The sequence below is a fragment of the Nipponia nippon genome, unplaced genomic scaffold (assembly GCF_047370975.1).
Source record: "Nipponia nippon isolate SJK-2023a ecotype South Korea unplaced genomic scaffold, ASM4737097v1 scaffold_4, whole genome shotgun sequence".
Lineage (NCBI taxonomy): Eukaryota > Metazoa > Chordata > Aves > Pelecaniformes > Threskiornithidae > Nipponia > Nipponia nippon.
Window position 1 is genome coordinate 34,233,010 of NW_028262358.1, and position 17,897 is coordinate 34,250,906.

A 17,897-nucleotide genomic window follows, 5' to 3' on the forward strand; every position below is an offset into this window, starting at 1 on the left:
TGAAATTGTAAACTACTCATTGCTCCCTACAGCTTCTTGAGGAGGGGAAGTGGAAAGGGAGGTGCTGATCTCTTCTCCCTGGTACCCAGTGACAGGACATGTCGGAATGGCTCACAGCTGCATCAGGGGAGGATGAGACTAGATATTAGGAAACATTTCTTTGCTGAGAGGGTGGTCAGACACTGGAGCAGGCTTCCTAGAGAGGTGATCGAAGTGGTCAGGCAGTTGGACTAGATGATGGTTGTAGGTCCCTTCCAACTTAACTCTTCCCTCTTCCCGTTCCTTTCCTTCTACTCTATTCTATTCTAAGATACTGTGAGAAACAGTGTTTGGAATTCATTAGGAGGGATTTTCGTTCTGAGTCACTAGAAACAGTGAGACCTGATCAGATCACTTGCCACAGCATCCAAGTTCAAGAAAGCCATAAGCTGTTTCACAGAGGTAACTGGGTTGTAGGCAGGCCACGTACACTGGTGGTGTCACCACTGACGGCCTCCTGCTGAGTAGGAAACACAGATGTAGAAGGCCTGCCAAACTGAATTGCGTCTTTATTCCTTTGACTCGGATAATGCAACCAAGTGCAAAGGTGTGTCTGAGCAGTTGTGGTGGATGATCACACATACGAGCCAGTGTTAGCACAGATGCCATGTGGCTGCATCTTGTTTCTGACAAGTGACAGTAGTCAGAGCTGTCAGGTCACACAGATTGATAGGTACCAGCTAAGTCAATGTAAAAGCAATTTGAACTATGAAGACGTCCTTTTTGTAAGATTCAACATCACAGCTCCCAGTTCCTACCCAAACCTTGTTTATGAACACAGCTACTGCTACTGCACACAGTTACACAGGTGGCACCCTGGAGGTAGCTGCATTCTGTTGGATATATAAAGTTTGCCTTATATACAAATGCATTGTTCATTAAATCTATGCCATTATCTCCAGTGCAATAACGCTACACAGTTGAGATTACATCACTGGATTGATTGAGGGGAGGCTGATTTTCCTAATGAGTATGATTCACTTCCCTCTAGGCTCTTGAAAACAAGTTGCAGTTAGAGTTAAGTGAACAGTTTGTAATGAAAAAATGTATTCCATTTTTTTAATACTCTTTCCACTTATTCAGATGGGTTCTTGGCTTTACTCATTCCTCCATCAATAGATGTGTATTTGGTTAATGTTTTGTGCCGACATCCAGCAGCTTCCTGTGGGCTATGGTATGGACCCTTTGGATAGACTGTGGTCTCTTTGGTAGTATCTGCTTGTTTTTTGGGGAAGTTAGTCAAATACTGTGGTCATGAGCAAGGTTTATAAATACCTGGCAAGATAACTACATATTTGTAAAGTGTCATTCAAGCGCTGCAGGTTCAATACAGTGGCTCTGAGCCAAAGACCGTTGAAGTCATTGTTTTTCTAAAGACTTCAGTGAACTTTGGATTAGAGCCATAGATTTAAAGATTATTTAAGACCAGATGGGACCAATACATCATCTAATCAAACTTCCTGCATAACCAAGGGCAGAGAACTCCCTTCAGTTACTCTTGCTGGCGCCCAATAAATACTATGTGTCTACACCTGCATTGGGTGTTTACTTATAAAAAGCACCAACAGCATGCTTGGCACAGCTTGCAGATGTGGGACTGAATCATCCCTAAGCCAAAGAGCTTGACATGTAAAACTGAAGAAGACATGGAGAGGAGGGAAAGGTATTCAGATGTGGATTGTCTATATGTCATTTTTATTCCATGAATAACGTGTCTTCATGTTGATGCAGGCTTAGTACCTTGAATCTGGGTGCACTGATCCCCGCCTTTCCTTGCCCCTCACTAAAAGTGCATCACTGAGTCAAGTTCCCAGTGCAGATAGCCACTAAAATGTTGCCTTCTTCAAAAGTCCTCTTCTTCTGTCCTACCGTTCACGACCTGACCACATTCCTGCTGCAGAATTTGTTGGGAAGGTTGTCAGAGGTACAGATTGCTGACACCAATTCATTTGCAGATGCCCTGAATCCCCACAGGACACTCATCTTTGCTCCTGCTCACCTGATTTGAGTCACTGCTACTCATCTGATGGGAAGCTGCTATGATCCTTCCTCCAGGCTCTCAGCAAAGCATCTTTCCATTCAGACTTCGCTCGCAGCAGCAGCCTTGCACAGAGTTGAGTAGCTGTGAGGATATACTGCAACCTGATCGTCTCCTGAGACATCAGGTGTTGCATCAATTATTCAGACTCTGAAATTGCGAGATACAAAACTTAACAGACACTTAGGAGGAAATGGGAGCTCTCAGTGCATATCCAGCTACTTCTTTAGCCCTCCCAGGTCACTCTTCTATTCTCTACATGGACCATTAACTATTTCACCATTGCCATAATTGTACAAGTGGAGACTGAAGTTAGTCATTCCAGGTGCACACCTGGAGACCCCCCAGGGTGCTTTGGCAGGATAAAGGCTGGGGGACCAGAGTGCACAACCATTTTGCACTACTTGTGCAAGCATCCCAATCTGTTCTTGAACTTCAACAAGACATGATTTTGTAACATGTATTGAAATGCTTCCCAGAAAATAAAAAAAAAAGCTCAACAGCTGTCAGTCATCACCATTACTTCCAGGAGTGACTGCCTCTCCCAGAGGGAGCTCTGCAGGCACCCCAGCACTTGAATTGAAGGGGTTTGCAGATCCAGGCTGGGAGTCTCACTGTCTCAGCCAGTCCCCTGGAAGCTTTCTTGTGAAAGTACAGCTGGGCATGAAATGGGAAAGGAGTCTTTTGCTATAATGCATCCTGCCTCAAAGCTGGGAACACAGCCTTCCCGCAGCAAACCACTTCCCAGGCCTGAAACATTCACCTCTCACATCTCCTTGGGTCAGGAGGAGGAGGAGGCCAGAGAGCAGATTTTGAGTGATGTCTTCAGTTCAACAGGAAGAATATGTGATCTCAGCTGCTCATTCCTGCCGTCTTGCTGGCTTTAGCGTTGCACTAAAACAGCCCATCTGCTCCAAGCCCTGCAGCCATGCAGCTGCCCTGTGCTTAGCTCCCGGGACTGAGAGACCACAGACTGGGTGATGATGGGGAAATAGGTTGTTAACAGGGATAGAGAAGAGAGAGGCAAAGTCTTCCTCAGTATAAGTACATCTGCTTCTGCAGGGTTTTTGTCAGGAACCCTCCCACATACACACCACTTGTATTTTGGGGGCTCTGGGAGGCTCCCTTCTCTCCAGGTGAGGTCTTTGCAAAGTGTGCCCACAGAAGGGAGGCAGGCAGTCTGCCCCTGTCTGGCTGATGTGCTCTTTTAACCATGGCAGTGTCTATGAAGCAGACTTCTGTTTCAGCTCGTCTGAGAGAGCTGAGCACAGTGCGTGCTCTCAGTCTGAAAGCTGAGCACGAGTTGCGCAAAGGACCCAGCTGTCCCTGGTGGCAAAGATGAAAGGGTCTGTTATCAAAGCTGGGAGACGAGAGAGCATTTGCCTGGAGGCATCTGGGCATGTCACGAAACAGAGGGTGAACAAGGAGCAGGCAGACCTCACAGCAGCTATGGTTCACTCCGCTTTTTGAGTCTCCAAAACTGGTGGGAAAAGTTGCCTACACATGGTCTCCTTCTTGCTACATTCCTCATACTCCCGTTTTCCACCAGGCTGGCCTCTCCTCCCTAAGGGAGTACTCAGCACTTCTGGAGACCACCATGTACAGCAACAGTAAGAGGGAAGGAGCTGCCTGGCTGCCTTCAGATTGCTTGATTCCAGAAAATATCAGAAGGGAAGAAAGACGGGCTGCTGCAGCTCACTCTCTTGAGGCACAAAGTAAGTGTAATGATCCTGTCCATGGGCTGGCCAGCACTGCTGCCTGTAGAGGCTCTTCTTCACAGCTGCTTCACCAGAGTAGGTCTCAAGCCCTGCCTTGGGCTTGGTCTTTGTAATGAGAAATCACGGTCTGGTATCTACTCTCTGCAGGGCCTTAGGACCATAATCCAGACAGTCCATTCTAGGGTTTGAAATTAATTTAGATGCTCTAATCTACAGCGCTCAGCTTTAGGAGAGTGGTGAGTGATGAAGGGTGCCAGGTGAGAAGAGAGAGGTTGCTGTGTCTGACAAAGACCAACACTGGCTGTCTTCCTACTCAGGGCAAACAGGAGCCTGTCCCCACCATATCATCCTCTGGGCCTCCTTTGGAGCCCTGTCTGGACATACCAAGCCCCTGTGCAGGTGGTTTTGCTGGCAGCTGAAGCTGGGGCCAGCCCCCTTCCCCATCACATGCCCCATACAGGCTAATTCGTAAGCCGCCTGTCCCCCTGCCCCATGCGCCCGCCAGAAATGGTGCAGAAATAGTCCCACAATTGCTCATTAAATTAAGGGCAAGATGGTGCCATGTTTGGGAGGATTAGGACCACAATAAACCAGGAAGGCTGGGCTGTTTTGCTGCCCACAGAAGCTGCCCGCGTTGCACTGGGGGAGGCAGGGCTTTGCAGGTGCATCCCCACCAGCACGTCCCATCCCGCTTGCCAGGAGCTGCACAGAGAAACGAAGGCAGCGGCTTCTAAACTGTCTAGTTTATCTGTTCAAGGATAAACTATGCAGGAATGCAACACTGCTGTCTGGCAAGGGTCTCTTTCTGCCTGCTCTGCATTTACGTAGGTTGTATTGTCGCAGGCTTGCTTAAAGGCAAGGATGAACTCTCTGACTACACAGGTAGAAGCGGTGGCTATGGAAAGATCATAACTCCTTTCTTAGGGCTGGATGGGTACAAGAGGAGCTGCACAACTGCATTTAGACCACGATATATCTCATCCTGCTCCGTGACTTCAGGCAGGCTACATCCTGTGTGCATTTTTCTATGGGGGATCCTTGCTAGGAGCAAAAGGGCAAGACCTAGACAAGGGGTGGTACAGGTTGTTCTCAGTCTCTAGAGATGGAGTTCTGCTCAAAATGTCCAGGAGAACTTCTTTCCACAGATACGCCCTCTCCTTAGATGGAGAGGTCTCTAGGGGTGCACATCCTTAGCCTTTACAAGGATCTCTGGATAAAAACAAGCTGTTGAGGCAGGTCTGGAGTATAAAACAACAGGAGACATTTCCGACAAATATATGTTTTTTCTCGTAATGCAATTTCATCCCTTTTGGGGCTGGTGGTATTTCCTGAAGAGTGAGAAATCCCGTGAGAAAGAATCTCTGTGTAGAGAGGTGTATGGACAGACAGATGTTGTGAATTATCACACATATGGGTTATGGAGGGAGTCTCACGAGGAGCCGGAGTGTTAGCATGAATTATCATGGCACAGAGGACACAGAGCAAATGGGAGCTTCTCTGCATCCAGACAGTGCCTTCTGACAGTGTGCTGCATGTACCAGCATGGAGGGGGCTGTAGCAAGGCAGCATGAACCCCGGGGGGGATCTCCATCTCATGACGGAGCATCACTGTGCAGGAATGTGGCTTGGCAGCACATTTGGGGCTGCTAGAAGGCAAAGAGACCAGTAAGGCAGCTCAAGGACCATCCTGCTCAGTAAGCCAGCATGGGACACACACTAAAGTCCTTCCCATCATTGACCCTGAGATTACTGGGTGCTTCCCAGTCCTATTGACGTGGGTCAGTGACCGCCTCTCTGGGAAAGTGTTTGTGTCCCCTGAGCTGGGGAAGGGAAGAGCAAGCTCTGGAGAGGCTGTCTGGTCCCCACGGGCTGAGTGCACGCTTTCCCCACCGGGCTTGGCGAGGGAGGGGGACGCATGCTGGAGCGCAGGTGTTTGGAGACTCGCTGAGCTCACGATGCCGTTTGTTTCCGCTTTGTTGGGCTGTAAACAAGCACGCGTCCAGCTGAGAGAGTGGTAGGCTCCATCCTGCCTGCTTGCCTCCAGAGAGCAGGAGGTCTGCAGGAGGTGTGGGGAAATTGAGGACCTGGTCACGACTAGGCTGAGTGTCTGGGCTGAAGGCAAGCGGTGCCACAACCCAGCAGGTGATCGGCAGAGGGAACCTGCTCCCAGCCTGATCCCGTGGTCAGATCTGCTGTGAATTGCCCTGGTGACTCCTGCGCTGGCTGTGGGCAGGTGCCGTGCAGCGCGGCAGCGCGGTGAGCTGGCACATGGGAGCAGAGCTGCTGCCCGCGGCGGCATTCAGGGGCTGTGAAAACACAGCTGGGCTTGGGGCTGAGAGTCAGACACCCCGTCTGTCCTGTAGGGAAGGACATAGTCTGTCCACATTGTCCCCTGCAAAATGTTTAAGTACGAGAAAGGGCTGTGATTAAGCAAGATGGTATAATGAATTGGACGTGAAGTTGGCGAAAAGCTCGAGGACTCCCGATTCTTGTCTTTTAAATGACAGACTATGTACCCTCCCTCTACTCTGTTCTGGCTGCATATTGGATGGGCTGTTGTTCTTCTGAGATAGCATAAATTTAACGTTACAGAGTGTGGAGATTTTTTTTCTACCTTTTTTGAATTCCTTAAACCACATCCTGTTGTCCACGCATAGAAAGCCTGTTACTGGTCACAAACAACCTCTGAGGGAATTTTCCATGCAAAGGGATGGCAGGATTTTGTTCCATACACACAGCATCAAAGATGGAAGTCTTATATCATTCATCTTTCTATGCCAACACTTTCTCTAATTAGACGGTGGATCAAATGAGCAAAGGAGCTCAAGCATAGCTCCATTGCAAGTCTGCTCCTACCATATCACTATCTGCTCTCTGTGTACACAGACAGGTGGGGATATGCTGGAGAGAAGGAGCTGTAGCTGTAGTTTGCCTGCCTTCCTCCCGTTAGCACTCGCATTCCTCATCACGAGGCAGACATGACCATACCGTTGCATTTACCCCACTGCCTGCATGCCCCCGGTCCCCCTGCCCAGCATGTCCCCCCCAGGGGTCCAGCCATGTGTCCACTTTGCCTCTTTACGGTGCAGTTTTGTTGCTTCTCTGCTGGTCCATTCCCTCCATCCCAAAATTCATATGCATGCCAGGCAGGTCAGGTAGTGATGGATCATAGATCAATCTGTGCAATTGGCTTTGCCATGTCAGGGGGATATTGTTTCAAGCCCATCCTCATTTGATGGTGGTTTAGGAGGTCAGGGGTGGAAATGCGTTTGTTTCTTTGATTTTTTAAATCCACAGTAAAATCTAAAGAAAATTCCCTGTAGCCAGATACAAGTAATTTTCACAGGTTTGCTGTAGGGGAAACATTGCCAATCAAAACTTACCATATTGCTGTTTATATCCCCAGAGAGTCGCAGCCACAGCAGGGAACTGGAGGCTTTGATTCCCCTGATCCCTTTCACTCTAGCCTCCCCACCGTAATGAAGCAGAAAGAGAGTCCCATAGCAATTAGCCGGCCTGTGGCACAGTGCTGAACATGCTCGGTGCCTCTCTAAAGCCGATGGGGATGCCTTGTGAGTAGAGGTGGGATAGTGGTGCTTTCCAAACTCTGACCAAGACTCCATTTTCTCGCTATTGATAAGCTCTCTGAACCCTCCCGCTTTGAAGTTACTGAAGCGGTGGCTGCAGGCAGGGGTCTGTGTAGTGACCCTGTGACTGGACACCGGGAACCCTGCACACCAAGCTGAGATCAGTTAAAGACATGTAGCGATAAAGTTCTCTGTAATCTGGAGTGGAAAGCAGCCGAGAGGCTTTAATTGTCTTACTCCACATATGTTAATGTATGAAGCATCATTAGAGACTGTGAAAGAGTAAATACATTCTGTCATGGCACGAAAACAACTTACATTCCTAGAAATGATGAGTCAGTACAAGCTGATATTATTTCTCCATCTCTATCTGTGCTATGATTATTTTTTCACCCTCTGCTTTCTAGCGCTCAGAGCAGTAACTTTCCCCCCCAGCACTGTAACTGAGAACACCAGCCTGACACTGACTGCTATTCATGAACACCCATTTAAATGAGAGAGGGAGAAAGACTCGTGTTTGTTGTGGGGGTGATGAACAGTAATAGATTCTTTCTGGGGGCTGTCATTCGCTCCTGGGATTTGCCTGCACTAAGCTTTGGGCTTTTAGTTTGTGATCAGTGGTGTTAACACTAAACCACAGTTAAGGAAGTGCTCAGAGCCCCTCTTAGAAGGGTAAGAGCTCTTTTCTCCCTGGCCTGCCTTTAGGCCTCATATTGGGTCTGCAAGTGACTCTGCCAGGCTATTCAAGGTTTGAGTCCTCTCCACATCGCGTATCTCTTTCCATCCACTGGACATCTCTTGCCATGAATCAGTTTCTTCTTCTTATCTCAATCTGTCTTGCCTGCAGTTGAAGTGCCGTGGGGATTTCTACGGGGGCTTTCAGCCCTGGATTCCCAGTTGGGTGCCAAACCTAAACTGGGGCTGCAGCCAGGATTTCTCATGGATAGCTGATCTCCTGACATCGCCCTGTGCTGCAGCAGGGATCCTGCACGAGCGCAGCAGGGAGTTGCAGTGAGACGAGGCTGCGTGCGAGCCTGCCGCCAGCCCAGCTCCTGGCTGTGGATCCCGACAGCCTTCCCTACCCGTCCCACAGAGCTCTGCTGCACTTGGCACAGCACCCCATCTCTCAGCATGCAGCATCGTCCTCCCTTTGCTTCCTAGCCACTCCAGCTGCCTGCTTTCCATCCAAGCCGCGTAAACTGAGCTGTGCCTCAGCCTTTCCCCATCCCATCACCCTGCATTAACCCCCCCAGCTGTCCCACGGAGAGCTCTTAAGGAAACCTCTGCCTTCCTTGCCATCCCACACAAACTGTGCCCATGGCCCTGCCCTTACAGACCCTGCCTCCCTCCCAGTGCTGCCTGCGCCAGCTCTTCTGGAGCTACACTGCTATTCAATGCAACAGTGAAGCCCCCATCCCATGGAAACTGAGAGAAGACCTTTTCTTGTGAGAAGGTAACATTTAAAGGCATCCCTTGGGCTACTCTATCTGGCAGCCCAGCTGGTGCTCTTTTGTGTGAGTGCCACTCTTTTGAAATGCCGGCTCTGGTTTTAAAGGCAGCCAGCAGAAGGTACGGCTCACTCTCCCTGTAATTGATTCCTCATCATTTGTCACTGGCCTTTATTCTCCCTTTTGATTGGGAAGAAAGAATAATAGAGATTACAAGACAAATACGAAGATTGCCTTGTATGGGGAGAGGTAACAACAGGAATGCTGGTGTCGTGGGATTTCTCTTGTGTTTGCCTGTCTCTGGTCAGCTGGAGAGATTTAGCAGCAGATTGATGGCCTGTCTTTGTGTGTGCCTTGCCAGCAGGTGCCCTTTGGAAATGCCAGGCACATCTGATGGGGGAGATGGGGAAGGGGCGACAACAACAGAAATAGGTAACAAAACTGGCCAGCTGGATTTGGACTCTGATATAGGAAACTAGGCATGACTGTAGTATAAAACCAGGCAAAAGGGGTGGCTGCAACAGCTGGCGCTGAAGAACATCCCAGATGGGCCTTTCACATCTCCACTGATGGAGGCACGGGGGTTGGAGACCAGGTCCCACTTTCATTCTTCTTCGGTTTGTGACCACTGGAAAGGCAGAAGAGCTCAAGCACTTCTGTTCCCCAGTGTCTTCTTGCTCAGGTCTCGTAAAATGTTTGCTGTGTTTATGCGTTCCCCTCTGAGTGAGTGTTATTATCCTTCTTGATTATCATCGTTGTATCATGTCAGCAGATAAAAAAGTAGGTAAAAGCAGTTTGCTGAGGATCACATGGCAAGTCAGTTCACAGCTGTGAATGGGCTCCTCACACCCCACACACGCGTGGATCGTGCATTGGCCACCTCCTGCAAAGTGGAGTCTGTGCTCGAGGAGGGCCACCTTACAGGCATCAGGTGGCTGGTTTGGTCTGAACTTGTGTGACATGCTGAAAGCTACACAGGGAGTGAAGATAGTTAATAAGTCATGAGGTGGGTATTGCTAGCTTGCATGGAGGTGGGTGTGGGCAGGTGTGAATTCACCAGAGGTCAGGAGCTACAGATGTCAATATCTACATAGGCTCCACCTCCCTTTTTAGCCTGAGACTTAATCTATGGATTTGCATGACTGTAAGCGGGGTCCTGGAACAATGTTTGATTTTAGGGCAGTGGGCTGAACCCAAAGCTTTCCTTTGGAAAACAAAGCCCTGCAGCACTTGTTCCATCACTCAGTTGGCTTTTGGGGCCAGACTGAAAAATGGAGATAAAGAAGCTCTGAGCAATTGGAAAGATGACTTGGAGCTTTCTGTAGTCCAAGACTGCATGCAATGTTTTATGGCTCTGCCTGGAGCTCAGACCTGAAGGTTCATTTCCAAGTACCTCCATCACAGGCTACATGCCTTTAAACTTGACTGGCAGCCTGTGGCAGACTGACACATGGTAGAAGGGAATAAAATAGAAGACCTGCACAATCTTTAACGTCTACAACACTGTGGGACCACTTCAGATGGGGTAGAGGCTTCATCCCTGTTTAGTTTGAAGTCCTGGAGTCTCTGCCATGCCTCCCAGAAGCACATTCCCAGTGACAGCATTACTGGGAAAGGGAGGTGGTGTGGTTCTTTCCCAGCCTCAGGGAGGCTCTGTAACTTAGCAGGGATTGCAGGTAGGGCTATGAGATCTGACGTCCCTTCACAACTCTAACTGATTTGTAAGAAAGACAGTCATGGGCATGCTGTTCATTTGTTTTGACCTTCAGTTTTCCATGTGTAGACAGGGGTGGTGAAACAGTGCAAGTTGTCGGCAGGTAAGGGAGCTTCCTTTCCAATTGCAAACCATTTGAAGAATGCCTGCTCATATTCAGTATTGTTCAATTAGGGAATTCAGGGGCCAAAAGGTTGAAACTTTTTTTCCTGATGCTGCAAGGACATGGAACTGTCAGCCAGGATATGCTCAGGCTTGGTTTGGGTTTAGGCCAGGCATTCACAGCCAGTGCTTTTGGGGCACTAATTTGCATTCCACATGCTTCTCTGGGTCTCTTTCTCTCTCGCCTTTGCTTTTTTCCTAGGGCATCAAAGTTCATTTGCTGCCTGATTTGTCTCAGTGCTGGCTACTCAGCTAGGCTCTTGCGCAGCAGATCCTAGCTGCAAGTCCCCAAATGAGGGTAGAATAGAAAATGGTTGTTTTTAATCCTTGCTTGCTAGCAGCTTCGTATTAATTCTTCATTCACTCTCAGTCTCTCACTTCACTGGCTCTGGCGTCTGTAATTAGCTGCTCTGAACATACCTCTGTTGTGTTGTTATGTAGTTACGTAGGTCCTGTGTGGGCCATCAGTTTGGCCAAGGGCCTCCGTGAGGACTAGGTATCCTTCTCAGAGAGCCTTTCCCTCGTAGGAAGCTCCTGACGGCAGGGAGGACACCAAGAAACCAGTGGCTCAAAGCTGGTTTTGCCAGAGGCTCCCGTAGTGACTTCTCTCATCTTGGCACCGTGTTTCCAGGAGGAGATCCCACTCATTTACCTCTGTCTCCCCAAGGTGGTGCAGTGCCAGCTGGTCTCAAGAGAGAGAGAAACAAGTTATTTCACTTTTTATCTTGGGTTGTGGTGTGCATCCCAAACTGGGTACCACTGGGGAAGGGAACTGGATATGCTCTCCCTGTCCCATTAGGCCTTCATCTAGTTTTCTCAGCTAGTCTTAGCGCTAATGCTTCTGAATATTTCCAGGCAATAACATGCCCCTCTTTCCTCAGTTCACTAAATTCTACACATATTTCATTCTTTTAACCTTTTCTTGTAAGTCAGCCACTCAGAATCTAAACATTTCATCATCTTTATTATGCATCTCTGAACTCCCTGTGATGTATCTCTCGCTTTCTGACAGCCAGGCGCTTGACGGGGGTGCTTCCAGGTCCCTGTCCTTCACACAGTGCCCCCAAGGCTGATGTGCCAAGAGTGAAGCATTTCAGGGGAGCCAAGAATGAAGAATTTCAGGGGATCATGTAGGAGGCAGGTTATATAGGAAAGTCTCTTTCCCTGTCTCTTCTCCTGACCTCTTGCTGCTGCCTCTCAGAAGGGCATACCTGGGCGGGAATGCAGCATCCCAAGTGCAGACAGACTATGGACATATAAATAAGGGTTATTATTGCCTCTCTGCTCTCAGGTGTGATATGTCTGTGTACAGAGACCAGAAACACTGATGAGCAACAGCGTGACTAGAGTTGTGATTGATTTTTTAGTTTGCCAGCTGAATTGAAAAAAAAAGAGAAAAAGTGTTTCAGGTCAACCCTGAGTGAATGTTTAAAAATATTTTTTTCATTGAAACAAAAAAGGAAAAAAAGTCAGCAGAGGGGATTACTAAAAAGATGCTGCAGGAAGACAAACTGAGGTGGTTTCAATTGTGGGTGGAGGGTTGGGGGCTGTGACACTTTTCAAAGTGACAACTGGAAATGCTTTGAAATGTATTGGCTTTGGTTTTGGTTTAATGTCAGACGAAACCTTTTGGGAATTGCTTTGTTTGAAAGAACTTGAAGTCGGTGTTGATTCACAGGGTCTTTTTGTCCCTCTGAAAACGTGGGGCTGGGGTGGTACCGGCAATCTGGTACAGGCAATGCCACCCAGCGCTAGCAAAGAACGGCTGCTCACTCCAAGGCTGCTTCCAGGGCCAGTGGCGACTGAGGACACAGGTCATACTTATGCAGCTGATGGCCAGGGCCAGGGCAGGGAGAGGGCTGTAAGCTGCATAGCATACGTCAGGTGTTAGTGGTGAACGGGGAGAGGCAAGCATGTGTCCTGGGCTCCCCAGTTCAAGTGGGATGTAGAGAAACTGGTGTGGGTCCAACGGAGGGCATCAGGATGGTCAAGGGCCAGGTGCAGAAGTCCTGGGGAAGAGAGGTTAAGGGAGCTGGACTTGCTCAGTCTGGCAAAGAGGAGGCTGCTTATCAGCCCTTGGCCCCCAACTGTTTGAAGGGCAACTTCAAAGATAATGGAGCCAAAATCTTACCAGTAGTATTAGACAATATAATAGGGAACAGTGGCCACAACTGGTAGTGCTGGAGATTCATATTAGACATCAGGAAAAGTTGATGTCCTCAGGGGATTTCAAGACTTGTCCAGGCAAAGCCATGCTGCCCTCATGTAGAGCTGGAGACAGCTTCAAGCAGGAGGTTGGATGGGATGCCTCTGGAGGTCCCTTGCAGTTAGCATTTCTGCCACCCCCTTCTTGTGCCACCCCAGCCATGCTACAGACTGCTTCTTCCTTGTCCCATCCTCTCTGTCTTCGTCTGGGTCTGTGGCCTCCCTTGGATAGCCCAGATGGATGAAACATTGCCAGTGGCACTTGCCAATCAACCCAGGAGAAAGCTGGCTCCCTGCAGAGGTTACCGCTGGGGCTCTGCAGGCTGTCCCTGGGCCAGCGGAGACATACAGCTGTGGCTCAAGGCTGAGCCCCAGAGCTGTGCCGGGGGCCAGCCCAGCAGGCAGGGTTGCCTGCCTGCCCCGGCACGCCAGCACCCGGTTTCTCTCTTACAGGTTCCTTGAACCTGCTAGTTCGCGTGCGGAACAAGCGAGCCATCGACACTCAGGTCTGGTCGCTCAGTGGGAACCGGGGGAACATGTGGCAGCAAGCACACGTGCCCATTAACCCACCTGGGCCCTTCCAGGTAAGTCAGATCCACAGCCAAGGAGCCACCTGCCACTTGTCCTGTCCACGTGCCATGGGCTGTAGGAGACTTCCCAGCAGGCATCTGCCTCTGTGGCACAGGGACTGGTCGGGCACAGGGAGGGCACTGGGAGCTCTCCCACCCCAGGGTCACTGGGGCAAGGCAAGAGCTTGGTGGATGCACAGAAATCAAATCCAGTTCTCTCTGAAGCCATCCAACATTGTTATGTGCAAGCATCAGTTTGGCACTATAAAGTTTCTGATTATTGCTGGTCTGGAAACTGCTTGTCAAAAAGCTCCTTCTGGTACCAGGTCTGTGTGACAGGTCTCTTGGTGTTGAGCAGCTGGGGGATGTGGGCCTGTTGGTGTAAAGTGACTTCGAGCGCTAGAGATTTCTTCTAGCATGTACTGCAAGAGCCCACCCCCTCTGTCCCCCTGGTTTAGGATTGTAGGACAGCTTGTGAATGTGAACTGGGCACTCTGTCTCTGCTCACTGAGTCATTTATGTGTACCCAGGCAGTGGGCTGCTTTGTTACCGGATGTTTTATTGCTGATGTTTTTGGCCAACATGCTGCTTTGCTGTTGTAGGGTTGTTTGTGAGAGCTGGGTCTGTGCAGGCTGGTAAGTTGTGGCACTGTGGCAAAACGCTCAGTGTGCTTTTGGGTACTTTAAAATAATAAAAAAGAATTTAGTTACTCTTGTGAGTGCTGTTAAGTGTTGATTGGTTTGTTAGTGCAGAACACTTAATAAAGCAGAGCTCTACATGCTCATTTATTACTCTACAGATGCTCAGCATACAGGGTTTGGTCCCGTAAGCAGTGGGGTCCGGCTCTCCAGATCCTATGAGAACTGGAGAAACAGGAAGGAATCATTCACTTGGGGACCTGATAAGATCTGGTCTGTGCCCTGCCCACCTCTGCAGAGCCCCGCAGTGCGGGAAGGGTCCTCCACAACTGCAGCCTCACACTGGGCTCTGTCCCATGCTCTGCTTGCAGATCATCTTCGAAGGTGTCCGGGGCACGAGCTACGAGGGGGACATTGCCATCGATGACGTCACTCTGAAAAAGGGGGACTGTCCAAGGAAGCCAGTTGGACCAAATAAGGGTGAGAGTGTGCGTGCCTCAGAGGAAAACGAGTCAGTGAGAGTGCATACATGAATGCATGCGCCAGGGATGTGCAGTTAATTTTAGAGCACATTGACATGTTGTTGGGACTCAACAAGATGGTGGACTCCATCAGCAGAAGTCAGCAGAGGGGCTGTCGGACTCTTGAACGTGTTCTTTCCAGTCGTGAGTTAGCAAGAGCTCAGAGGAACAACCAGATCCTGTAGGGACTGTGCTGCCAGACACCAGTATGCTGAAGTCTGCACCAGTATGTTGGGTTGGGGGAGTCATCCCCAAGCAGCTAAAGGCTTCTGCAATATCTCGTTTCCTGGAAACCCTAGGTATGGGAGCTTTGGAAAGGGAAAGACTTTCTGCAGGTTCTAATGGCCTCTGCAGCGTTAAGTCAGTCCTTCTCCAGGAAAAAAAGTCTGCCTTTTGGGTCCTGGAGCCAGGGAGGGCTAGGCTTCTTCGCATTGCCCTCTGAGCAGAGAGACACAGCCAGGCAGGGTATTGCACATGCAGGATGGGAGCAAGCTACCTGAGCTGTTTATCACCTCCCTTCCCGATCCTGACAGTGAGTGCTTGAGCTAAATCCCACCAGCCCCTTTCCAGTCCATCCACATCATCCTGGTGCCAGCATTGCAGAAATGGAGACAATCCCGCTCTCACTGAGGTGCACCGTAGGTTGAAGCCATAGCAAGGTGCCTAAGCAGTGCATAGGCATTAGTCCTTGGGTGGGAGTCACTGGTGTGCCTTGTGCCTTAGTCCTGCCCGTGCCCTTGATAACATGCCTCGGGTGGGCAGGAGAGCAGATGTTCAGAGTATGCAAACCAGAGTCAGACAGGCACTTCTGAGCAATTTGTCTTATTTATTTCTGAAAAAAAAAAAACTTCTTGAGGAAGAGTCACTTTCAGCAATTTTCTTAACTCCAAAGGTGAAGGGGGGAACAAAACATCAAAAAAGTCAGAACACCCTAAAAATTTCAAAGTTTCAGGTGCAGTTAAAGGTCTGTTTCTGCCTAGGATGGGCAAGCTGTAACCAAAACACAGACAGAACCTTTTGTTTGACTCAAGTTGAATCTTCTGTGGAAAAAAGGAGTGTTGGATTGCAAAAGTAACTAAGATTCAACCTTTTCTCCTGAGCTGGAAAAGAAATAATTTTGGGAAGCCTTGAGAATGTCCAGGGATTCTGGAAAGATTTTCCAATAGATCTGGGAGGTGCTTTGTGGTTTGGGGTGGGAGGAGAGGCTAAGACACTGATGTGTGCTGACTTGTTTGATGAGGTCTGGATCTGTCCCATCACTAATTCTTTTTCTCTCTTCTCGGCCGGCAGCGGTTGCTCTTCCAGGAAGCGGTGTCCCGGCCCTGCACAGCCCATCTCTTTGTGGCCCATTGACTTTCTTCCTTTACGTGCTGCTCAGATGATGGCAAGCGAGCGCTCCTGTCTTTGGACTGAGACATTCCTGCTCCTTTCCTACTCAGCCACCTCTGCTCCTCTTCCTCCCCTCCTCACTGGCACACCAAAGTGTCCATATGTTACCAAAGACTGACAGGCATGACCACGCAAAGGGATCTGGTTCAGAACTGGAGCACTCCTTGAGAAAGTCATAATGTCTAGAACAAAATTAAAAAATAAAGACAACAATTTTTTAAAAGCACTTACATGAGAGAGAGAGAGGAAGGAAGGAAACAGAAACACACAGAAAAGAAGGAATGAAAGACAAAAAATAGGAATGAAGAAATGTGAAGAGCAAATGAAGGAGGACAAAACCACCCCCATGTTTCCTTGGGAATGTCGGACGAGGGCTTCCTCAGGGAAGTGGGAACTTGTTTTAAACAAACAAACAAAAATATATTAAAGCACAAATTTCTACCAGAACAGTTACCTTCTTTACTGCAGAGCCCACAGCTTAGTGGATGATATACTGCAGTCCTCCCCTTGTCTACCCATGCTTTCCCGCTGGCTGAGGCTGCCCCGCTCTGGCTGCAGCTCCCTGCAGTAACACCGGCCTCGACCTTGGGCAGCAGCCGCCCTGCGTGCCGGTGGCCAGAGCATCTTGCCTCGCACCGCATGTGCTTCAGTGTCTCCATCCATCCGCATCTCCCAGGCTCTCATGTATTTAATTGCCCCCTGTGTGGTTTGCTTTGGCCTTTCCCCACCACTCTGTGCTTCTCACCCACCAGCCTGAAGAAGATGGAGCAGGAATGGACCCGTCACATGGACCACACTGAATGGTGGAGAAGTCCTGGCTGGAACCGGCCACAGCGTTGGCCTCTGAGCACCTGTTTCTCTCTCTCTCAGCACTCTGGCTGGGTGGAGAAACTATGAGAGCAGGTCTGAGCTGCAGACAGAAGGGTGTCTCTGTGGGGCTGAGGGATGGGGCGGAGTGGGATGGGATGGGAAGGGGGGAGCAGTTGCACATTGGCTTCCCCCTATGAATGCTGGGATGACAGTCGCCTCAGCACTAAGCCCAGGATTGCTTCTCTGCCTCTCTTTCGTTACCTGTTTATTTTGGTCTTTTATTCCATTGCTTAACTTCCCCCACCTCGAGTTTTTTGGATTATGGGAAGAGTCAGGCATTTAAACCTCCTTCAGCCAGACAGTGGGTCCCGTGCCCATGGCCCAGGCCCTGGACCAGCAGTTCAGGCAGCTCCGATGCTGCCCTCTCACCTTCTGAGGCCTTTTAGCACACGCAGTGCGCTAGCTGCAGAGTAGGCAAAGTGTGGCAACAGCATCTCTGCTCAGGGGAGAGGTGGCTGAATATTGTCAGCACATGCAGTCTCGCAGGCACTCAGCTTCCACTGCCAAAGTAGTGGGCAGAGGAGCTGGAAGGTGGAACAGGCAGGAAAGTGCCCCAGGAAGGATGGAGGCAGGAAGCTTGACCCAAAAGAGGGGCTTGTGCTGAACGGTGGCCCCGTTTGCCACTGAGGAACAGGGGAACAGGGATGGGGGAAATTCACCTTTTTCCTGCTGGCATCATGAGAGGGTACAGCTGGCGTCTCTGCTGCAGACCTGCAGCAGGTCTGGCCTGACCTCACCTCCTCAGGGGGGAGGCACGTGCTGCTCCAGATGAACCCCCAGGAGAAGGGTCTGCCCTGCACCGGCCAAGTAAGAGCTGCAGTAGCCTTGTTGCAACTGGAAGCAGCTCTGGGCATGACTTATCTCCCTGTACAGGGCAGAGTTAGTCCCCACAAGACTGTGAACTGGGGTTTACTAGCTGATGCTCTGGCAGTTCAGTTAAGTGGGACTCTTCCCCCTAAGGGACACCCCATCCAAACTCCCTATCTGGTGCACCGCAGA

General features: G+C 49.8%; 1 protein-coding gene across 3 annotated transcripts in view; it reads left to right on the top strand.

Moving 5' to 3' along the window:
• Nucleotides 1-16,901, top strand: part of MDGA1 (MAM domain containing glycosylphosphatidylinositol anchor 1) — a 147,029-nt gene extending 130,128 nt beyond the window's left edge. For all 3 annotated transcript variants that reach the window (XM_009475075.2, XM_087775426.1, XM_087775427.1), the window contains 3 exons: nt 13,365-13,495; nt 14,490-14,598; nt 15,930-16,901. In XM_009475075.2, coding sequence (XP_009473350.1) covers nt 13,365-13,495; nt 14,490-14,598; nt 15,930-16,021 — 332 coding nt within the window. In that variant the 3' untranslated portion in view covers nt 16,022-16,901. The remainder of the gene's footprint in view (nt 1-13,364; nt 13,496-14,489; nt 14,599-15,929) is intronic.
• The last annotated feature ends 996 nt before the right edge of the window (nt 16,902-17,897 follow it).